The sequence below is a fragment of the Heterodontus francisci genome, chromosome X (genome assembly GCF_036365525.1).
Source record: "Heterodontus francisci isolate sHetFra1 chromosome X, sHetFra1.hap1, whole genome shotgun sequence".
NCBI lineage: Eukaryota > Metazoa > Chordata > Chondrichthyes > Heterodontiformes > Heterodontidae > Heterodontus > Heterodontus francisci.
In genome coordinates, this window is record NC_090421.1 from 9,018,729 (window position 1) to 9,043,467 (window position 24,739).

At 45.8% G+C, this 24,739-nt stretch overlaps 1 protein-coding gene across 3 annotated transcripts in view; it reads left to right on the forward strand.

The window, feature by feature from the left end:
- Nucleotides 1–24,739, forward strand: part of asic1b (acid-sensing (proton-gated) ion channel 1b) — a 703,894-nt gene that overhangs the window by 635,002 nt on the left and 44,153 nt on the right. For all 3 annotated transcript variants that reach the window (XM_068024457.1, XM_068024455.1, XM_068024456.1), the window contains exon 5: nucleotides 14,361–14,417. In XM_068024457.1, coding sequence (XP_067880558.1) covers nucleotides 14,361–14,417 — 57 coding nt within the window. The remainder of the gene's footprint in view (nucleotides 1–14,360; nucleotides 14,418–24,739) is intronic.

The following is a 24,739-nucleotide window of genomic DNA, read 5'->3' on the forward strand; positions in this document are numbered from 1 at the left end:
CAGTCTAATTGGTCCATGCCAGTGTTTCTGCTCCACATGAGCCTCCTCTCATCCCCTCTCCATCTCACCTAATCAGCTTTTCCTTCTATTCCTTTCTCCCTCATGTGCTTATCCAGCTTCCCCTTAAATGCATAAACAAACGAGAGGGCCGGCCTGTTTCTAGTGTATTACTCCTAACTCAGGCCCCATTGTTAAAAAGCAGCAATGGAGGGTTCCTCAAGGCCTGCTTCACCTGCAGTTCCACCGGCTGCATAACTTTGTGTGGCCAACCCAGATGGTGCCACCTGCGTGCCAAGAGCACCCTGTCCTATTTCAGCTGTGAGGCCAGTGTGCCTTCAGATGCTTCTTCTGCCGCTTGCCTAGAGCCATGTGCTGCCAACGGACTGGCAATGATTCGCCAGCCAGCCACCTGTCCCTGTGTTTCTGCGCATCCACTACAATAGGAGACCATCTTAATGGCAGCCACTGATCTCTTATGAGCGGACACCGTTATATTGCTAATAGATCTCTCAATTCTGCCTTCGCGTTGGCTCGAGCATGTTTCCGAGCACCTCAAAACCCACCTTTATTAGCCTCGGAATGTGGGCTTTGCCACCTTGGCGTCGTCAATGGAAGTATTTCTGAAAGACTGAAGGAAAAGTATTTTTTTATGAGGCAAGTTGTTGTGATCTGGAATGCACTGTGTAAAAGGGCAGTGGAAGCAGATTCTGTAGTAACTCTCAAAGGGAATTGGATGAATACTTGAAGGAGAAGAACTTGCAGGGCTATGGCAAAAGAGCGGTGGGGGTGGGGGGGGGAGTGAGACAAATTGGATAGCTCTTTCAAAGAGCTGAAACAGGCACGATGGGCTGAATGGCCTCCTTTTGTACTGTATAATTCTATCACTCTATGAACTATACTTGCCATCTGTACGCCAGAGGTCTCCACTGAAGATGGCATTGATGCAGCTTCCTGCTGAATTGAAGGCCCACCATATTGCCCGACGACATGGTAGAGTCCACAACTCGACTCAGAACAGTTTGGATTATCTTGTGCCGTAAGACAAGTGAATTGTTCCCAGTTTTATGTTCATCGTCCACGTCCAAGTTGTATTGTTATTCAATGGCAGCCCTGTCTCTATCCACGCCTCTGCCCCTTCCTTGCCCATGACTCACCCAGTGTTCCCTCCTCATTAATGCCTTCTGACATGTTGGTGCCTGCGTCGAGCAAATGTGGGTGATCCTGGGCGTGAGGTGAGCATTTAAGTCCTGTAACACCAGCTTCCTTCTCCTTGACTTGTGAACTTTAATATAAAAAGCAAGAAGCACCGGATGAGCACATAGGGTTTGTTATGCAATTATGATGTAATATAATCTAAGCATTTTTATCCAAGATTTAGCATGGTGTTGGCTTTTTTAATTCTGCTGCAGTGTATAAGGAGTTAAAAACTAGCTTCACTCATGGAAATCAAGTTTTAACTGAGGTGATTGCTATAATTAGATTTCACCAGCAAATTCAAGAGAGGTGCCTCGCAAAAACCTATTTAGGGTTACGAGAGGTGGGATATTTCTGACATGCTGGAACTGACCAAATGAACTGCAAGTGGTCCTTTTCCCAGTTCATACGTTCCTATGTAAACCACTTATATAAAGGAATCATCAGAGCACCATTTTCTTCTGCAAGTCTAGCAATCAATTCCAGAACCATTTTATTTGCTCGCATCTCAGAAAATGCTCACAGATTAACCTGCTCCTTCCAGATAGGAGCAAATTAAACAATTAATCACAGCACAAAGACCTTGATTATGCATTGGCCTGAGAGAGGATTAGCCCCACTCCCAATTATCCAGAGGGATCTGTGTGAATGAACAGCAGCGAGTTACACATTAAAACATCCGTGACAGGTTCACTGAATTTGCTGGGGAGAAATAAAATAACTATTGCAGAGACAGTCAGCGAGTGTACACAAATGATTGCCCAGATTGTGGCCATTTGCAAGAGCTTATCTAATCTAACGTCTTCTAAATCATCATCCATCATGGTAATAACTTTTACACCCGAGGGATCAGATACTTGTTTCTTATACTGTTAATATGTATTTCTGCCTCCGAAAATAATTCCTCCTGGCCCACGTAACTCAGTTATCTGTTTCCAAATCAAACTGGATACAACTGTTGATTTGATTTTGTGGTACATTTTAATGGATATTAAGGAGAGAGTTGACAGAGCAGAGAAGGGGAACAGATACGTCTTTTCATTTGGGCCCATGATGAAGGCTTGTAGCAGCACAGTTCGGATGGTACTGTGATATTACCGTTGATAAAGCTGAGGGATGTCAATGTTCTCAAATATAAGGGGTGGGAAGGGAACATTATTGGCACCTATAGGTGGGTTCAGTATGAGCAAGTAAAGCTCCCTCTTTCTGATGCAGTGTTGCCCCAACCTCAATGCACCATCTCGAACTGACCCTTACAGTCTCGCTGAGAAAGGGTTCTAATTTGTGCTGAGTTATGGGACGTGGACTTACACTTTGAGGAGCTGGGTTAAAACTGCCCCCAAACTCATTTCTAAGATTGGGGCAAAGGAGAAGGAGCATCACTCTGTATCTAACCTTGTTGGCGCTCATACTGGGTACCAAAAGTGGACAAAATGTCCCATTCACTAGTACTGACAACCCTCACATTGATAAGCATGAAAATTGACTAAAAACATAAATTAGTAGAGTAGGGGAAGGGCAGGGTTAAGTCACATAAAACTACAGGCACCTTGGCCCACTTAATCAAAATCAAACAGACCACTGAGCAGTACAGGCTAAAGGAAGAGTGATAGAAGGATAAAAGGACAATACGTAAGGACATAAGAATGGAATGAACAAAGGCCATTCAGCCCATTCTCTTCACAGACCAAATGCAGCCCACTCCATCCCAGACCCTATCCAGCCCACAGGGAAGGGTCCGTGAAGTTTCTCACCATCTCCAAAGATAAAGCAAGTGTAAAACTGCATGCCACCCGTCTGACCACACATCCTTTACGAGGTTAAAACATATGGCAGCCAACTTCCATGGCACAAAAAATACTTGAGCCAGTTTTTTCAAAGTCAAGAGATTTATGGTCATTCAAGGACAATAATATTAATGTGAAAACCAGTCAATAATGCTCTTTTATTACTTGTCAAATGAAACTTGCTGAATGCTGTGACTGATTTAGAGTCAGGCTGAAATGCATTAGTTTAGTATCCGCACCTGTGACCCTCAGCGAATTACCAAGAAAACCATTATCTCATAAGCAATTACATTCAAATGGAATAACCTTATCGCAGAGAACAACCATACTATCACAGGGAAATACAGGGAATAATTAATGGCATCAAGCCCTCCACTGGATCTGATTTGTCATGCTGCTTGTCCGGCATGCAGTACTGGATGAGCAGAAATTTCCTCCAATTAAATATTGGGAAGATCAGAGCCATTGTCTTCAGCCCCTACCACAAATTCCATTCCCTAGCTACCAACTCCATTACTCTCCCTGGTCTGAGGCTGAACCAGACTGTCTGCAACCTTGGCATCCTATTTGACCCTGAGCTGAGCTTCTCACCCCAACCCCTTACACACTGAGCTACATCGACTCCTGATCCGTGAATGCCTCCATTTTAAAATTCTCATCCTCATGCTCAGTTACCTCATGGCCTCACCCCTCCCTATCGCTGTAACATCCTCTGGCCCTACAACCCTCCGAGAATTTTGCATTCCAAAAATTCTGTCCTTTTATGTTTCCCCAATTCCCTTCACCCAACCTGTGTCTTCAGCTGTCTCGACCCCAAGCTCTGGAATTTCCTCCCTAAACCTCTCCGCCTCTCTACCTGTGTTTCCTCTTTTAAGTCGCTCCTTAAAACCTGCATCTTTGACCAAGCTTTTGATTACCTGTTCTAATATCTCCTTAGGCAGCCCGATGTCACATTTTGCCAGCGAATGCTCCTGTGAAGTGCCTCAGGACATTTTACTAAGGCCCTATAATCAATGCAAGTTGTTGTTGTGCTTATGTTGTTCTGCAATGTGTTAAAGTTACTGGTGTTCTGAATTTGCCTTGGTTACTTTGCAAGCCAGACTTCAGAGCACCAAGAGCCAAGATTAAAGTAACTGCACCTGCGGAAGATCATGCATGCACAGTTGCTTCCAAGTTGCATGTGTGGTCTAATGTTCTTCAGGGTTCTGTGCTCTCTCCAACCCTATCCTCTTGCAGTGCAATGATTGAATCGTTGCAGCTTTATCTCCCCACACGCCCCTCACTGGGGCAGTGTAAACCTTGTTCCTTGCAGTTCTTCAACTCGGGCGGATTTGGAAAGTTGGTGGTAGCTGATTAGCTGCTCACTCTTCAGTTCTATTGACTCCACTGCAAGTAAGATCGGGTAGGGTGTGTAACGGGTAACCAGCCCCACACCTTCAGTCTTCCGTCTCCATCAAAATTATCCTCACAGTTTCTATATGTCTCCTGCAAATCCAACCATTAACTCCCACCTCTTATCTTTGGTGCGTCCTTCTTCGTCTGTCAACATTCATGCCTCACTATTGCACATCCTCCTAGAAGCTTGGCTTCCTCTATTGGGCCAAACGTTTTTACTCTTTTAACAAGTCCCTCCAAGGTGGAATATTCCTCCCATACATGGGGAGGATCCTCCAACCACTCACTCACACTCCTGGACAGGATGCAGGAAAAAGCCTGTCATCTGATTGCGGAATCTTCCACCCCAGCCTCCAACCTTCTATGTTTGTTTCTTGCCTCTCTCTCTCTTTCATTGAAGCGACTGTGTGTCACAAATCAAGACACATCGCACCCTCTCCTGCCATTAACTCATTCTGTTTCCGGGGCTCAAAGCAATGCATTTTCTTCACTCGGTGTCTCCTTCCTAACCTGCAGTCTTTTCAAAAAGTCCTCAGCACCACTTCTTAATTCAATTCATCTTCTCTCCTCCACTTGTTGGGATCTGCACTATAAGTCTTGGCCCTAAGACTCTACAGTGGCGTTATCCCAGAGTATTGTATTTAACGTCATGTACAGTAAGTTGAGCACAGGGTAGAATGACACTGGCTCCTTGTCTGTATTTTTGTTGAACGGACTGCTACATTTAAGCACAGAAGTGTTTGAATCCATCCAGCTTTTTGTTATTTGCTGAATTTAGTGCAATTAGTTAGAGTAGTATAGTGATATGGGGCTAACACGGCAAAGTAGTCTTGAGGTAGATGATCAGCCACGATCTAATTGAATGGTGTAGCAGGCTCGATGGGCTGAATGGCCTATTCCTGCTCCTGTGTTCCTATGTTCCTGCGTTCCTAACAGGCTAGGGCTCTGTCCTTGAGAAAAGAGAAGGCCTGGAGGGTGACCTGATAGAGATCTTTAAAATTATGGATCGAGAAGGTGTTTCCACTTGTAGGTGAGAACAGAACCAGGGGCCATAAATATAAAATAGTCAGTAATCAATCTAAAAAGGAATTCAAGGGAAACTTCTTTTTTCTGAGAGTGGTGAGAATGTGGAACTCGCTACTACAAGGAGTAACTGAAGCAAATAGCATAGATGCATTTAAGGGGAATCTAGATAAACACAGGAGTGAGAAAAGAATAGAAGGATATGTTGATGGGGTGAGATGACGAGGGATGGGAGGAGGCTCAAGTGCAGCATAAACACTGGCATGGACCAGTTGGGCCAAATGGCCTGTTTTTGTGCTGTAAGTACTATGTAATTCTAGATAAAGCAACACTGTGGGAGCACCTTCACCACATAGACAGCAGTGGTTCAAATAGAAGGCTCCCCACCACCTTCTCAAGGGAAACTAGGGATGGGCAAACTATGATGGTACTGTCAGCGATGCCCACATCCTGGGAATGAATAAAACTGAAACCTATTAAGCAGCCCAGGCCAGTTTGAACTGGCAGCTCAGTTCAGCTCTCCTTGCTAGATCTTTGGCTTCTCTGAACTTGGTATCCAAGGTTTCCCCCTTGTGCTGTCCAGCCTGTGATTATCTTGCAATTTGTTTTAATGAACCGGGAAAACGCGAGCTCGCAAGTGCACAAGCAGAAAAAGCCAACCTAGTTTCTCCCTTTCTTAATCAGGTTAACTTCCATCTGAATTCCATCTGCATGTTTTGCAATAGACGACGCTTGAGAGATTTCCAAGGAAGTAATTATAAAACAGGATGAACGCGAGAATATATATGATATACCGGCAGAACAGTAGGAAGCTATGCTAATTCCCTAGAACGTGATTCAATTTAGCGCTGCAAACAAAATGACGTTTACTACATATTCTTTCAAGGGAGAGTTGGACCTGTTTATGGCTGGGACCGCGATCACCTCGAATAAAAAGGTAGGTATTGCGTAGTGTTGTGAGGGCCAGAGTGATCTCCCAGACTAGTTTCGATCGCCCCAGGTTATTGTTTCCCCCAAATTGGCCTGGGTTTTTCTCTGGTTTCTTGCCTCTCCTGGGCGATCACATGATCTCTGGTCAGTTGGAGAGTGTATATATTGTGACGCACAAGGTATCACAATTATGTGGGACAGGCCGGTTGAATCTGTCTGTTGTTGCTTGTGCATTTCGTATATTGCAAAATTGCGCATATTCTTCAACAGGATGTAGAATAGTGATCACTCGAGGCAGACCGCTGGTGAATTTCCTGCTCCATTACGCATGTCTGCACCCATTTTCAGGGAGTACAGCACTTTACGTCCGGCAGCAGCACCTCAAAAGGGGAGGTATGCTTTTGGAATGGAGGTTTGGAAACCGTGAAATTTCAACAGGAAAATACCGGCAACAGGAATCAGTGCAGCACCCAAAGTGAGTGTGACAGAGGAGGTTGAGACAGTTTGCTACCCCAGGCACCTGACTGCAGATAAGCAATACAGAGCGCTTGAGAGGAAATGGTGCTTCATCTAAATGCTGAGCCCAACACTCAGAGGACCTGGCAGCAAGTGCGCAAATAGGTTTAGAGATTTCATCCAGCTCAGCTATGCTAGGACTTCCCACCATGATTTTCTATTAATTCTCTGTCCAAAATACACATGGCACAAATGTTTCCTTCCGCTCACACAATCTCACAATACTTTGAAGCATGACTTTCTAGAGCCATAATGGAGCAAAGCAGAAGTTTCCACCAGCAGCTTACACCTCTGTATGTTTTCCTGCAATCACATCCTTAATGGGGTTCCCCCAGAACCAATCCTTCCATCGCAGTGCGGCTGAATGATGCATGCACGTGCAGTCGCGTGCAATATGGGCTGCACAGTGTCACTTATGACTCATGGCCCTCTTGGCTGTTTGAACTTCTCACCTCTGCTTTCAGAAGCTGTTGGCACATCGCAGGAGAGAACAACCCCAAACAGGAGCAGCCCCCACCCACTGCCCTTCAAGGCCTCGTTTGATTTTGGGGAGGCCACCCTCCAGATCATTGGGCGAGTCGCTGGTGATGAGGTCAGAGACTGTGCCCCACACCCCCAGCTCAGGGTTGGTACTTCCCTTGTCAAGCTCTTCCTACTCAAACACTGGCACGAAAGAACACACTGAAGTGCAATGCCATGTGATCCATTAGGTTGTGAGCTGTATTTCAACGGTTGCTATGATGACAGCATTATAACCTATGTTCCTCTTCCCCTTTCTGTAGCTGTGCCCTAGGAAGCAGTACTGGCAGTGAACATCCCAGGCAAACCCAACTCCTCTGAGCATCCAGTGTCACTCACTCCTCCCATTACAGTCAGCAGTTCAGGTACATTCAGCCCAGGGGATTTAGATATTGAGGCTGAGGAGGGCACACTGGCTGATGCACAGAGCACAGCGGTGCAGACGTAGGTGGTCAAGGAGGAGGAGCAGGAACCTTGAGTTCAGGATTCTGAACCTCACAGGATTTGCTTTTTATAGAAGGATGCTTTCTGAGCACAAAATAATGCTTCAGTCATTGGAGACGGTACCAGCCTTTATGCATCAGCTGATGGCTCGTGGAGGAGTCTTCTTCTTGCATTTCTACATGCTAATATTAACGGATGGATTCTCAAAACTGGCCACTAGCATGAAATGCATGGCATCTCCATGTACATCTGGAGTGGTACCCACAGGCAAAGACCTCAGTTGCAGTCATTGGCATCTCTTGTGAATGCTTAGACTTACTATGGAGCCAACTTTCCTCCAGTTGCTTGGGGATCGCACTGAGATAACCCTTACTGAGCTTTGCAGATCTCATCAGTGCCAACAGTTGTGCTGGCATGCTGATCATTAGCCATGATGAGGCAGTGCCCAGTTTCTGAGGCATGGTTTGTGTTGGGACAGATGAAGATGTGGTCTCTCAGGATAATGGCAAATCACACCCTCAAGCTACTCGACTCAACTGACTGCACACATGGCAGAGAGCATGCAGGACTTGGCAATGCCCACGGGCGCAGGCATGACAACCAGTGGGCCATTGTATGACCCAGCTCAAGGAGGAAGGGCTTCACCTCATGCTTCCATTGATGCACAGTGTCCAGAAGGTTTTTTATTTGTTCATGGGATGTGGGCATTGCTGTCTAGGCCAGCATTTATTGCCCTTGAGAAGGTTGTGGTGAGCTGCCTTCTTGAACCGCTACAGTCCATGTAGTCGATACACCCTCAGTGCTGTTAGGAAGGGAGTTCCAGGATTTTGACCCAGTGACAGTGAAGGAACGGCGATATAGTTCCAAGTCAGGATGGTGTGTGGCTTGGAGGGGAACTTGCACGTTTCACAGATTCCTGCCATGATGGGATCACCTAGAAGGAACATGAGGTTAGGGTCCAGAGCACACACATCATATCAGGGTAAATTCACTGTTCTCAGTGGGCAGTCCTGCTCAGAGGAAACATAGGTTGCTGATAGGGCTATATCACTGTCATATTGATACTCCTACCTGCTCTCCATTCGAGTGGGGCTGGGAGAACAAGTTTGATGAATTTACCCTATCGCATAACCAAAGGGAACCACTGGATTGCTAAGGACCAGTCACACACGTATCAGTTTGAAGGAATTAAAGTTGGCTTACTAAAGTTCAACATTGTCCAGAGAGTGTTCTTGGTGTGATATTTGATCATATATCGTCCAGTGATGGGAATAAAATCCTGAGCAGTTTATTTGCAGCCAAGGGCAATGTAGCTCAAGATGTTTTGCTGACAGCATGGTAAATATAGATAAAAGCATACCATGTTAGCAGTCTGCAATGTTCAATTGGCAGATGTCCATTCACCAAATCAGGAAGCAGGAGACACTCTGTGATCCACAACTGTTTTATTCTCAATCCACAGTTCAGTACAAATACCAGTTTCCACTCTTCCCTTCCAGACTTACTCCCTGTCCCGAAGAAACTCTCCTAACTGGCGAAAAACCCAGCCCTTAAATACAAGCTGCAATGAGCATCACCTGCTCTCTATTAACTCTGAAGTAAGTCTTGGTTAAATAAAGGGACCAGCATTTTCAACATTGTCATGCAAAGGGGCTTCAACAGTTGGAGTCTTCTGGCTTCTGCTCACCTTCTCCAAATCCTGCTGGAGTTCGCCAAACTTCTCCTCTGGATGCTCGACAGTTACAAACCAACCCCAATAATCCTGAAGATTTTGGCTGGGCTGTATTGTAAAACACTCCCTGGCATCAGGGCATCTAAAGCACTTCCTCAAGATATTAATGGTGTTTCTTGGCAACAATTCTGGTAGCTGCATACACCTCATTGCATCAGTGCTTGTCACTTGTCCATGGGGTGTCATGAGGCAGGGCTGAAAAGGGCATCCTTTTCTCCAAGGAACCAACCGTGCAATCTTCTTTGTGGATCAAATACTAGGGCCACCATGAATTGGCCTTAAAATAAAGGTATCATGATTGCTGCCTGAAGAGCAAGCATTGACTGTGTTGTTCTGTGCTGGTGATCGCAGGTGGCAGTTCATGGTGGCATAGAGCCACTATGTGCAGGAGCCCTTAGTTCCACATTGGCACTATTAATGATGCCCTACTCTTCGGGGAACCCTGCCATTCGGAAAAAGTACAGGCTCCCTCATGCTCTTGCTGGTTGTCTGTAAAGCAAGTGATGCAATTGCTTGCCCTGACAAGCAAGGAATCAGTAACCTGCTTGAGATATTGGTGCTCTGCAGATTGGCTGATCTTGCTGATGGCCCCTTTGGCACTGTGGAATGAGCCTGGCATGTGACAGTTACATTCTGTGGTCATCTTGACGGCCATTGGCAATGCTGTGCCAGTGGTGGAATTTGGCTGGAAGTCAGGTTCCAGCAGATGGCACAACTCTGTCATTAACCTCCATTGTGAATCACAGACTGCAAACACAAAAATTCCTCAGACGAATCCAGGTAAGTGCAACTGTGCTTAAAGATCTGATTCCAGAGTAACGATGAGTGTGGGCTATCTGCCTCTGATGGTCCCTCACCTGCATGGCATCCTTCCTTTGCTTCTCTTCTTCCTCCAAATAATGATGTTCTCAGAGGAGTATCCATGGTACCAATAGAAATGTAAATTGAAGCCAAAATAAATAGCCAAGTAAAACGGCACCAACAATATCACACCTCTGCTGCCTCCAAAAATCAAATTCAAACATGGCAACTCCCCTTTGAATGGAGGGATCGTTGAACACTTTCCTCGTCCCCAGTGTTAAAGCTGGCATTTGCACATATGCTCATTAAACCCATTTAAATATTACATTTTCAGGAAGCTCTCCCCTCTTCGGGGCGCGGGCATCCTGCCCAACCAGAAGTTCTCCATTGGCACAAGACGGGCACAGGTTGAGCAAGTGCAACGTCTGCCCAGAATTCTGATCGTCATCCCCATTCTCACAGTGAGAAACAATCGGAAAATTGGGGCTTAAATCTCTGTCTGTACAGCTCGAAGACACCTTCTCCTCCTGTCACAGTACCCGCCTGTCTCTTAGCCTCACTGGTTCTGCCTGCCTCTTTGTATTAGTCTGCCCTGTGAGACATCAACTTCTCCCTCTCTGTTTCAGTCTCTGTGAAAGTTGTGTTTCTGTCGTGTTTGCAGCGTCTTTTGCTTTGTCTCTCTCTTACTCTTTCGTGCTGTGTTTGCCTTCCACACATTTTCTTCATTTTTTTCTGTCTCATTTTGCATCCTCATTACCCTTTGAACTTGCTGTGCTTTTTACTTTCTGCTCTTAGGCTAGAAACGACTGTTGGCAAATATAAGCAGACACTCTTAATTTGTTTCTATTAAATTCCTCTATCTACTATTTTAATTGAGGCACTAACCTGTCTATTTTAAATAAGTTATGTGGAATATATAGCACAGAAACAGACCATTCAGCCCAACTAGTCCATACTGCTTCATCTGACCCTGTCAGCATAACCTTCTATTCCTTTCTCCCTCATGTGTTTATCTAGTTTTCCCTTAAACACATCTATGCGATTCGCCTCAACTACTCCTTGCAGGAGTGTGATCCACATTCTAACCTTGCTCAGCATAAGCAGCATGTGATAGACAGAGCTAAGCGATCCCATAATCAACGGATCAGATCTAAGCTCTGCAGTCCAGCCACATCCAGTCGTGAATGGTGGTGGACAATTAAACAACTAACTGGAGGAGGTGGCTCCACAAATATCCCCATCCTCAATGATGGGGGAGCCCAGCACATCAGTGCAAAAGATAAGGCTGAAGCATTTGCAACAATCTTCAGCCAGAAGTGCCGAGTTGATGATCCATCTTGGCCTCCTCCTGAAGTCACCAGCATTACAGATGCCAGACTTCAGCCAATTCGATTCACTCCGCGTGATATCAAGAAACGACTGGATACTGCAAAGTTTATGGGTCCTGACAATATTCCGGCAATAGTACTGAAGACCTGTGCTCCAGAACTTGCCGCACCCCTAGCTAAGCTGTTCCAGTACAGCTACAACACTGGCATCTACCCAGCAATGTGGAAAATTGCCCAGGTATGTCCTGTACACAAAAAGCAGAACAAGTCCAACCCAGCCATTTACCGCCCTATCAGTCTACTCTCAATCATCAGTAAAGTGATGAAAGGTGTCATCGACAGTGCCATCAAGCAGCACTTGCTTAGCAGTAACCTGCTCAGTGATGCTCAGTTTGGGTTCCGCCAGGGCCATTCAGCTCCTGACCTCATTACACCCTTGGTTCAAACATGGAGAAAAGAGCTGAACTCAAGAGGTGAGGTGAGATTGACTGCCCTTGACATCAAGGTAGCATTTGACCGAGTATGGCATCAAGGAGCCCTAGCAAAACTGAGCTCAATGGGAATCAGGGGGAAAACCCTCCGCTGGCTGGAGTCATACCTAGCGCAAAGGAAGATGGTTGTGGTTGTTGGAGGTCAATCATCTGAGCTCCGGGACATCATTGCAGGAGTTCCTCAGGGTAGTGTCCTAGGCCCAACCATCTTCAGCTGCTTCATCAATGACCTTCCTTCAATCATAAGGCCAGAAGTGGGGATGTTCGCTGATGATTGCACAATGTTCAGCACCATTCGCGACTCCTCAGATACTGAAGCACTCCATGTAGAAATGCAGCAAGACCTGGACAATATCCAGGCTTGGGGCTGATAAGTGGCAAGTAACATTTGTGCCACACAAGTGCCAGGCAATGACCATCTCCAACAAGAGAGAATCTAACCATCTCCCCTTGACATTCAATGGCATTACCATCACTGAATCCCCCACCATCAACATCCTAGGGGCTACCATTGACCAGAAACTGAACTGGAGTAGCCATATAAATACCGTGGCTACAAGAGCAGGTCAGAGGCTAGGAATCCTGAGGCGAGTAACTCACCTCCTGACTCCCCAAAGCCTGTCCACCATCTACAAGGCACAAGTCAGGAGTGTGATGGAATACTCTCCACTTGCCTGGATGGGTGCAGCTCCAACAACACTCAAGAAGCTCGACACCATCCAGAATAAAGCAGCCTGCTTGATTGGCACACCATCTACAAACATTCACTCTCTCCACCACCAACGCACAGTGGCAGCAGTGTGTACCATCTACAGGATGCACTGCAGCAACGCACCAAGGCTCCTTAGACAGCAGCTTCCAAACCCGCGACCTCTACCACCTCGAAGGACAAGAGCAGCAGATGCATGGGAACACCACCACCTGCAAGTTCCCCTCCAAGTCACACACCATCCTGACTTGGAACTATATCGCCGTTCCTTCACTGTCGCTGGGTCAAAACCCTGGAACTCCCTTCCTAACAGCACTGTGGGTGTACCTACCCCACATGGACTGCAGCGGTTCAAGAAGGCAGCTCACCACCACCTTCTCAAGGGCAATTAGGGTTGGGAAATGAATGCTGGCCTAGCCAGTGATGCCCACATCCCATGAATGAATTTAAAAAAATAAAAATAAAGAAATTTCTCCTGAATTCCCTATTGGATTTATTAGTGACTCTCTTACTTCAGTTTTGGACTGCCCAACAAGTGGAAACATCTATGTCTGCCCATCGACCCCCCTCCCCCCCTCATAAGTTTAAACACCACTACCAGGCCACTTTCTCAGTCTTCTCTTTGCTGGAGAAAAGAGTTCCAGCCTGTTCAGTCTTCCCTGATAGATGTACCCTCTCAGTTCTGGTATCATCCTTGTAAATCACTTTTTGTACATTCTCCAATGCTTCTGTATCCTTTCTATAATACAGAAACCACAACTACACACAGTACTGCAAGTGTGTTCTATTTAGCTTTAACATAATTTTCCTGCTTTTCAATTCTATTTGTCTACAAGTTATAGCCATCCTCAGCCATGATCTAATCCAATGGCGGAACAGGTTCAAAGGGCTGAATGGCCTACACCTGTTCCTCTGTTAAAGGGCAGAGCAGTAACACTGTTAAGTGTTTCCCAGCTAATGTTGGCCAAGGTAATTTCTAGCCTCTTATTTTTTGTTTTTGCATCTTTTACCTTTGGAATTTGTGGTGCTGTTTCCCTCTTTTGAGAGTCCAGTCACAACTCTTGGACATGGGGAGATGGTCAGATGTGTGCACAGAGCAGCTGCAAAGGCCTGGAAAAGGTCGCGTGTGTTTGTGTGTTGCACGGGGGCAAAGAAAAGTAGTGCCGAAGGACACAGAGGTGTGATGGGAAAATCAGACAAATAGCCCGGATGGAGCAGGCTTGACGGTTTAAATGGCCTTTTCTTGCTCTTGACAAGACTTTCTTATGTGCTGCGTTTGACTAGAACTGGAGCCTGCCAGTGCTTATCTGTCCAGTTTTGCAAGTTAAGAGTGATTTTCCTGTAAAGATTTCTTCAAGGATATTTTCAGAATAAAACGTAATTCCAATCTTGAGAATTTCACTGAAAATCATTGACATAAATAGCCTCATTCAGAGGCATTTATTAATATGTGTAAGTTTCCTGACTGCTAACTTTCTCCTCTTTATTTAGGTGATGCTCCATATTGTACACCGGAACAGTACAGAGAGTGCGCAGACCCAGCCCTAGGTAAGGATCTATTGTGTTTTATTAGCTGTTTCTGAGGCCAGTAAAATGGTTGATGTTGGGTTGGTTATTGTGGACCTATTCCTAACTGAAATGGACAATATTCCTGGTGAACAAAGCAAGCTGCCCTTAAAATAAGAAGGCGTCTTAAAATGTGATGGTGGTTGAACTCAGCTGAGGAGTTATTTTCTTATTTGCTCTTAATGGACTGTCAATCACTTATCTTGTTCTGAGGACATCCAGGTTTGCCTTTGCTGAGAAGCTAGGAATATCACTTCAGCACGAGCTGCGTGAGTCCCTGTATTGCCATCAGAAACCTACCCAGTAGTAAGTAGATATAAAAAGCAACGGTGAATAGGCTGCACATCAGAAAAAGAAACTGGAAAATGCTCGAAACACTCAGCAGATTCTGTCAAGAGAAAAGACTGATTCATGTTTCAGTAAAACCTGATGAAAGGTTCCGACCTAAACACAAACCCATCTTCCTCTTTTCAGCTGCTGATCGACTTGCTGTTTATTGCCAGCGTTTGCTGTTTTTATCTCAAAGCTGAGTTAATTTGGTTGGCATTATCAGCCAATAAAATTTTGCTTTGCTGCATCATTCATGCTTCAATCTCCAATGATGTGCCTGATAGTGGGGTGGTGGAAAGCTTAGGTACCAGTTAAAATGGTAAAGACTTCAGTCAAATTCAAATACTTGACTGATTACAGCTCTGAGCTCTATCATCGAATGGCTCAACAGGGTCAGGCTACTCCAGTCAAAAATTAATTTTCCAATTTCTGATGCCCTTTGGGTTGTCAACTCTGGTTGGACATAATCCTGGAGGTTTCAGCACATGACTCCTGTCTCCAATTGCCCTGCCCCCACACTTCCACCATTGGTCACGCAACACCTCCATCCTCACAGCGCTGTGCGTTCCCGCGCCAATCGGAAAGCAAATATGCTCTTCATTAACCGACTGGATGATTTTTGAGTGTCAGTCAAACTGCCTTTTTAATCCTGCCTCCAATATTTTTATCACTAATGAATGAAAGAACACAAAAAAACTCACCATGCATTTGTTTTTTTAACGCCCCTATGATTTTTCTCCCAAGCGTTGCTTGCAATCCTGGAGATGAATCTTTAATTCCTGGAGACAATCGAGGAAACCCTAGATGTTTTCCCACTTGGCGTCTGTAGTTTTGAGGTACCCCAGTCGCCCTGGACTGTACTAGGCTGAGATGGTCTCGCCTCATTCCAGTGCTGCTGACTGGTCTTGTGCAAATAAAATGGACCGGCCTACACACAGCTGGGTAGCTGTGGAGACCCACTTTTCCCGCTGGCCTTTGGAACATCGATACCTCCCATGGTCGGCCAGACGTGCCGAGCCATGACGTCATGGCAGCTGTGCGATGGGGCAAAAGTCTCAAGGTGCTGCTCCACGGGACTGATGCGTCGTGAAATTCCCGGGCAGGCCTGTCCACCACCTCCATGCGTTGTGACACTTGCCGCTCCATCTCTCGGCATCTCAGAAGCATGCTGTCCACTGGGCTTACCAAACCCCCAACTCTCTGTCGGGTTTAACGCAAGTTTGCCAGCTGCGATGGAACAAGAAATCGGAGTCCTGTTTGTCCCTGGCTTGTTAATTTGGCTTTGTGTTTTCTGTTCAGAAATTCGTGGAATCTTCAATTTTTTTTTGCATGACAAAAAGGCTGCAGTGACCTCTTCTGTTGTTATCCCTCTGGCCCTCACTCCCTTGCCCCAGCCACCTGTTCCTCGTTGCCGTATTCCGTTAGCAGACCACAAAAATACTCAAGGCCTCATGTTCTGTGTTGTCAGATGTCGTCTTGAATGCTGTACTGACTTGTTTTTCTTGTTCCTCATTGTAAGGTCAGGCTGGACATGGAGCTTTCACAAGGTACCAGCGCCAACGGAGGTCATGTGCTGGAGTGTGGTGCCCGAGCAAAAGGTGTTCCCCTCCTTTTGGGCAAATGGGCAGATGTCGGGGTGGGGGGGGGCACCCCATGTGCTGAGCAGTGCCACGTGACCTTTACATACGACAACAACCAGCAGGCGAGGGGAACAAAGGGGGGCAGCTAGTGTCAGGTGGTATGTTGCTTCGCTGAATAGATGCATGCCTTGCTGGCCACGTGCCCTGGCACTGATCTACAGTGTGTCTCCGTGGAGCTGCCAGGCTCGCAGAAGTTGTTGCTGGGTGCAAGCTTCCTGTGGGTGAGGACTGACTGTCCAAGGGTTAGCCAGTAGCATTGGCATTAAGGATACTGATGAAGATCCACTGGCGATTTCCAACACTGATTCATAAGAGGCTCTAGTGCACAGCACACAGAAGCCAGTGGGAGATGGCCAGCACAGGTAATTTATATGGTGGTGATCCGTGCTTTTGGTGCATGATGTTGGTTATTGTGGTGTCACGACCCCTTGCATATTGAACTCTGTTCCATGACCGTAGATCTTGCCAACTCACCTCCCACTAGCAAACGAGCCTGGAAAAGCCATCCCTTGCAAAGTACAGTGACACGGTTCACCCAGTGCCCACCTGGGAAAATAGGACTGCTGAGTTAAACACAATCACACACAATAAAGCGCAACAGCATGATACATGCTGCAGAGTGCAGGAGAGGTGCTACGTGGGACCGTGGTTGTGCTGCTTGGACAAGCACATGGAGAGTGAAGATCTTGTTGCAATCAGCAGGTGGCTATGAGGTGACCATCAGTCTAGTGGTAGCCAAAGAAAGGAAATCAAAATAGAAGGAAAAAGATTTGTGGTCATTTCATACACACTGCACATTAAGCTTACAGTCCCCAGTAGGTGAGTGGCGGACAATGCACAAACAGTGCTTCAACTTGACAGGTGCATTGCTACCCAATAGAATATTGCTTTGGTAGCCTACCTTGTGCCATATGCTGTGGTGGTTCAGTGCGTGCAATAGCATGCTGGGCAGTCAACACAGTTCACATGTCGAGCTCCACAGCGATTCCGTGTCCACAGCAGAGTTAACGCGTGTTCTTTTCAGAGGTCCGGCACCCTCCCATTTGGTGTTCGGTTAAACTGTTAAACGATGATGGTGGCACTGGCTGCTGGATGAGACACTGTTCACTCAAAGCGCTGCACCATGCACCAAGTGGGCACAAATACCATTCCACGCCATGTCTCGGGCGAACATTAGTGCCCCCCTACTACCAGTACATGATCAACCAATCCCAGGGTCACACTGACCTAATAGTCCTCCTGCCTTTTAACTTGATGGGGCCTTGTCACTGTCTGCCAGCAACCACGTGCCACACAAACAAGGTTGCACCATCCTTGGCAGGGAACAAGGTGCGGCCTGCACAAGTCATGCCCCTCTCCTCGATGCCAAGCAGAACCAGTCATCACAATCTTTTCTGATTAGGATGTCATGTTACTTAATCACGAAAAAAAGAGTCACTGCAGGTACTTGGCACATGTGCTGCCATGCATTTTATGACATTAAGACTGCTACCGCCCAGCAGTGGTTTAAAGAAAGAGTTATATGTGACACTTAACAAGTGTGACGTTGAAATAAATAAAGCAAACAATCACAATACAGCAATTAGAAGAGGAAATGCAACAGCAAGATGCAATGCTGGAGCAATAAGGTACACTCGAATAACAGGAAGGTGCAATGCAGCCACAGTATAGCATGCAGCAGCAGCAAGGTGCAATGCAAAAGCCACGAATTTTACCGCAGAAACGCCAAAGTAAAATGCCACAGCTGTTTGGTGTGCTGCAGCAGTGATATACAATAAAGCAGCTGCTAGGTGCATTACAAAAACAACAATGTATGATGCAATCACAATAAGGTGCAGTCGGTGGCAGCAAAGTGTAAATGCAGGGAAATGCAGCAGCACAAATTGCAGTACGTTAGCAAGCAACATGGTACATTGCTGTCTGAACAGGGTGAAATGCAATGCCAACAAGTGCAACAGGATCAAGGTGCAACACAGCAGCAGCAAGGCATAATGCATTGACAAAATAGAATACAGTAATGAGGAGTAATACAGCAGCACATGGTACAATACAGTTGCACCAACAGGGTGCAATACAGTCGCAGAAAGCTGCAGCGCAATGATAAGGCACATTGCTGCAGCAAAAATTACAGTGTGGCAGCAAGGTACAATGCAACTGCAGTAACAACAATGAACAATGCAGCAGCAACAACCTGCAATGCAGCAAGTGCAAGATGCAGCAAAGGAGCAATACAGGTGCAGTACAGCAATAAGGTGCAATACAGCAGCACAAAGTACAATACAACAGCAATAGAAGATATTGCAGCAATACAGCAGCAAAATATTGTACAAAGGCAACAAGATGCAGTACAGCAACAACAAGCAAAATGCAGCAGCAACAGGCTGTGATTTATAGTACAGCAGCAACATGGTACAATACAATTAAGTAAATGCAACAGAAAAGTACAATGCAAAAGCAGCAAGATGCAAAACAGCTGCAACAGTGTGCAATGTAGCAGCAAAAAGGTGCAATATAGTAACAAGGTGCAGTGCAGCAGCTCGGTGCAACAGCAGCAAAGTGCAATGCACCAGGAGTAAGTTGCAACACAATAACCAGGTACAATGCAGCAGAAAATGCAATGCAGTAGCAACAAGGTGCAATACAGTAACAATGCTACAATGTAGAAGTAGCAAAGTATACGGCTGTAGCAATAGAATGCAATATAATAACAACAGAGTGCAATGCACCAGTAGCAAGTCACTTGGCCGCAGAACTACGGTGCAATACAGCAGCAAAGTAGAAGGCAATCGCACATTGCAATACAGCAGGAAGTATCATACAGCCACTGTGAGCTGCAGTACAGCAGCAACACTTACAATACAGCAGCACAGTGCAGTACTATAGCAGCAAGGTACACTGCAGCAGTAACAAGGTGCCATGCAGCAGAAAATTGGTGCAATGCAACTGCGGTAAAGTACAATGGAGCAGCAAGATGCAACACAACATGATGGAATGCAACAGTAGCAAGGGACATGACTGCAGCAGCAAGGTGCAATACAACAGCAAAGTTCAACAGAGTCTCTGTGAACTGTAATGCAGCAGCTGCAATGTACAATATAGCAGCACGGTATGCAGTAGAGTGGCAGCAAGCTGCAATGAGCAATATAACCATAGCAAGAAGGTACACAGCAGCAGGAAGGTGAAGTTCAGCAGCAACAAGATACAATACCCAGGACAGATTTGGCCAACCTTTAGAACTCACAAGTGAGAAATAGAAACTGCATTGTAGCAATTAGCTACAGGTTTTAAAAGTTTAACAGAATCATAGAATGTGCATTTCAAATTCTCATTGTAACTGCAAGAACTCAAGAAAGACATGCTGAAAGCTAGCCCATCAATGTGGCTTCTGACATGCTTTGGTTCCAACTATTTATTTGTGATCTGGACTGTGTGCTTTCATTCTCTTTTCCTCTCTGCTTCATCCCCTCTCTACATATCTGTCAGGACATCCTCAGAGTCTGGAGAGCACATTATACTGAACGGACCTCGAGCTCAAAGGGCTGCATCTGCATGAAGCTTGAAAATGCAAGGGGGCGGTACAGATAGAAGGTTTTAATGAACCAGTTTCCAGGGAGGAAGTGGACTGTGCACTATACCAACCTGGCTAATGGGAAAGGTGGATGGCATTGTTCCAGAGTTCCGGAAAGTTCCTCGAGCTGGGAGGGAAAGGTGGGGGCAGAATGGTGACAGCCTTGGAGATCCGTGCCAGGAACTGCCAACTTGCATTGGCCTGCTAAAACTGGGAAATAGGACTCTATTTGAGGCATGCATAGCTCAGTGTTCCAAATCCCCAGCCTTTAAGGTGTTTCTTTGGGTTCTCACAGTATGTAAAATGAATGTTTTGGAGGCCTGCTCTCGGGAGGAATGTGGAGGGCAGGTTGTAGCTTCTTACAAGATCATGGAAAGCCTACGGCTCAGGGGAAACCCACGTACGCTGCACTCCTTGATCTTCAGAAGGCTTTTGACCTGCTGAGGTCATCAGGAGGAAGATGGGAAATGGGTGCACATGGCTTGGATTGGATTTTTTTTATTATTCATTCATGGGATGTGAGCATCGCTGGCAAGTCCAGCATTTGCTGCCCATCCCTAATTCCCCGAGAAGGTGGTGGTGAGCCGCCTTCTTGAACTGCTACAGTCCATGTGGCGAAGGTGCTGTTAGAGAGGGAGTTCCAGGATTTTGACCCAGCGGCAGTGAAGGAATAGTGATATAGTTCCAAGTCAGGATGGTGCATGATTGGTAGATTGATGTAAGGGCAGGTGAGAGACTCACTGAAATGACCTCCAACATAGGAGGAGTGAGACAGCAATTTCCGCGATTGCCCATCCTATTCGGTGGCTTCATCAATGATGGTTTGGGTGGCATTGTAAGAGGCTGTCTTGGAGTATCCTGGGTATTTCTGAAGGTGGGAATGTCTCTTTCTCAAAGCTCTCCAGGCCAAGAGATGGATTGAGCCATTGGTGATGAGGAGGCTTGGTTTGTTACACTGGTTTCAAATGCCTAGAACGTCAAGGTGGCTGGCACAGTGCAAGCTATCCAGTGTAGGGCCTTCCATAACTTAGAAGGCAGATGTCCATTCGATTATAAGGAAACTCTGAGGCTTGGGGGTGACACCTGCTGGAAGTCTGAGTCGGAGATTGTGCATTTGTGTATCTGGGATTAGATGCTGATCAGGGACAGTGGAAAAACAAACAGTTGCTATTAAATCAGGAGCCAAATGGGGTATGGTGTGCGGCCATGTGGTGGCCAGGAGGATAATGGCAATCTGCTTGCACATTTTGTGGTGAGCTGTACTACTCAGCATACAGTTCATGAGCAGTTCCTGTTGTCTGCTGTCTACCAAGGGCTCAAACCTTTGCACTTGGCAGTTGTCTGTTGACCGACTAGTAAACAATTTTATTGGGGTGGGGTGCAGGTATGATGTAAGTGAGGTCTCTGTGGGGTCAAGTTGGGTCCAATGCTCCACATCTGGCGATGGAGGTTTGAAACTGAGTCAACCCTTTGTGACAGTTGTGGTAATCCAATACCTGGGTCAGATAGGTGTGCTATAATCTCAGGCACTGTTGACGATTGACTCACCAACCTGGCACACTAATGGGATCTAGTGGATAGACTGGTCACTAGGGGCTGAGATTCATTGCACTCAGCTTCAGATAACCCTGTAAAGTCAAGACCCTCATGCTTCCAGTTAGTGGCGCCCTGCTGTGCCACACTGTGTGGTTCTAGCTGACTAAACACTAACAAAACCCATGTGAACACTTGTGGGTCCTTAAAAGCCTTGGCTGTTGCCAAGTTGTCTAGGCTTAGCTGAGAAGTTTGTTAGAGAGTATGCACTCTCTATGGAGTAAAGAGAAACTTTACTTAGATAGATTTCTCAGTAGCTGGGTTTAGAGAGTCTTAAACATGATAACGGGTTTCCACAAGTCTCAGATACCTAGCTAATCAAAGAGAAGAAAATCCTCTTTATCACTCTCATTCCCTCTGTCCCCATCTTTTTCATTCCTTCTTGTCTCATTCCCTATTTCTTCCCTTCTCTCATCCTCACTCCCTCTTTCATTTATGCTCTCCTTGCCTCTTTCTCTCATTCTTCCTTTCCCTTTATCATCCCTTCGTTCCTTGTCTCTCATTCCTTTTCTGTCATGCAGTTACTGGCAACAACCTGTTTTTGTTGTTTCATGTTGAATGGTCCATCCACTCCAGCTAACACCATCCGGTTTGCTTTCTGCCGAAAGGGTTGGTAACGTATAGAAGGCTTGTGCTTCTCTCTTATGCTGGGCCACGGACTCGGTTATCACTCAAGAGCTGAGCAGCCTTCCAAGTGGACGGGGTGACACATTCAAGCATTGCAATTTGCTCAAAATAAATAGGTCAGAATGCAAGGACAGCTGCCTGTGCTATTGTGGCTGATCACATCGTTTGTTAATGTTATTTTGTATTTCTCTCAGTGGGGCTGAATGCACAGACAGGCACGTACAAGAGCTGCACTTCCGACATAGAGGGCCTGTGTGCAGCTCGTGAGCTGCCAGTTGTCCACTCCTGCATTGGCCAATTTGAACCTGCTAAGCAATGGGTTAAATAGCCTTCAATACTACACTCTGCAGGAAACCATTTACAGTGTGCACAAAGTGATTCAGCTACCAAAAGTGCATACTTTTAGGTCGCAAGCAAAAAAAGCACACTGCACTCTGCAATTAACATTTTTGCACCACGCTGAAATGCAGCCTAGCAAAATAAATGCTTTTAGATTGCCTGAACGAGATTACCCTCTGCAGTTGGCACCACCTACAATGCCATGGTTATAGTGCATTCATCAATTTTATGCCGGTTCACAGCCAAATAGAAAAAGAAATCGGCAGATCAAAAACAGCCACTGCGTACAGCAATCAAAATGGTCCCATTGCAACTCTAAGAGCACAGCAAAGAGGTGACAGCAGCATTTTCACAGCCATGAGTGCACAGAACAGCAAATGGCGCCATGTCAACCTAGCATTAGTGATTTTGGAGGCATCCTGTATGGAAGATTGAACCAAATGATAGTACTAATGTGGGAAAGAGGCGCACAGAGGTCAATTTGGTGTTGCTGTCCCGACAAAGCTAAAGCATCTTGCTTTGCTCTCCGGTGTTCACAGCAGTCTTTGTGTTGCCACTACCATCATTGCAAGGGCTTGCTCAATATCCCATAGACCACTGTGATTGCTGCCAACTCCCTGCACTGATCTGGCTGTTTCAGTGGAAACAGCAAAGATTCTCATTTATCTTTCCACAAAAATAATGGAGAAAAGATTGCTTTGATTTGAAATTCCCGGTTTGTCCCCAGTTCAGTGTGTGTATGCTAGTCCCAGGGCAGCATTTTGGCAATGTACTAATATCAGTGGTTCTGGGCTCTCGACAACACTGCGTTCTGATGACTGGAAATGGTCTTGAATTCCCGATGCTTTTACCTTAGAGAAGCATTGCGTTTTGCAAACCTTCGCGCAGTGCATCATTTCCATTGTAACAATGTCGGGACTCAAGTTAGTATAATATTTACTGTCACAATTTAGGTCACCACATCAACAATAGTTTGCCAAACAAATTTCTATTGAGGCCATGACTCTTTAAAAGGGGAATTAAACTTTCAGTGCCAAACCCGTTCAATGCCTTCTGCTCCTCTTGCTGTTGATTTCTCACTGATCCTTATTCCTTATTTGCTGACTTTGGCCACTTAATTTATTCACTTACCTATTTTTTTCATAACAGTTATTGGTAAATCTAATGGCACTTTAACTCTTTGTTCCTTTTCGGGTGGGGTGTGGATACTGTGTGAACCAGAATGATATCACAACGAATAAGGTTTGTCCAGACGCCAAGACTGTGGTGACCCCAGTTGCCCAGAATTCTTTGCAGGTAAAAGCAAGATGGCAGAACACCTCCGGCTAGCCTCCATCGCTAAATACAGGGTGCGCTGTTCTGTGGGATAAACACAACCACAGTAATTAGAACCAAAAAAAAGCAATTATTGGTAACGTCTATTTGTTATCCAGCTTGCTGTTAAATGAAGCCATGAATGTGATGTTGCCCAAATATTATGTCTGCAAGTCTTGAATGAGTTATTTTTGATGTTTAACAACTCTCAGTTGAATACTGCACTTAGAAGATTAGAATTCCCCCAGATGGCATCGCCCAGTGTGGTACTGAGCCACAGACAGTAGGAAGATCCCAGGATTTATTCCCAATCTTGTCAGAGATAGCTGATCGGAGTTGGGATGCTGATGGTGATGATATGATTAACCTCAGTATTCATGAGTCAGGAGAGGAAAAATCAGCCAGGGTCTCTACTCCTGATTGTTGTGCACTGACTCCTGCTAGAAGGTGTGTGTGTGTGGACATTGGGCGAGAACTGGAATGGGTTTGTTTTGATATCCCCTCCCTAGCCATGGTCAAATCATCTGCTGACTCTCGTGTGAAGAATGGTCCACCTGGGGACGGTACCAGACATTGGACAGTGCCTGAGGAACTGTACCCCAGTGAGAGTCAGCGTCTTCGGAAGAAGAAGGGAGAAAGTTGGAGGAAAAAGAATTTGAAAACGATAAAGTTCTGATAAATGTGAGCATTCATAAAAACAAACCTTAGTGTGATTTTAAGTGTGGGTAATATGTTGTGCAGAAGTGGAGCAGTGCCAGTCACACATAGCCTTATTACTACAGTGAATTATTGGTCTTGGAACCCATGATGTTTAACAGGTTGCTTTCAAGGTATCAGTCCTCCTTTATCGAACTCAACAAAAAATCTCAGAATTCTTGCAGTCACTGTGCTCC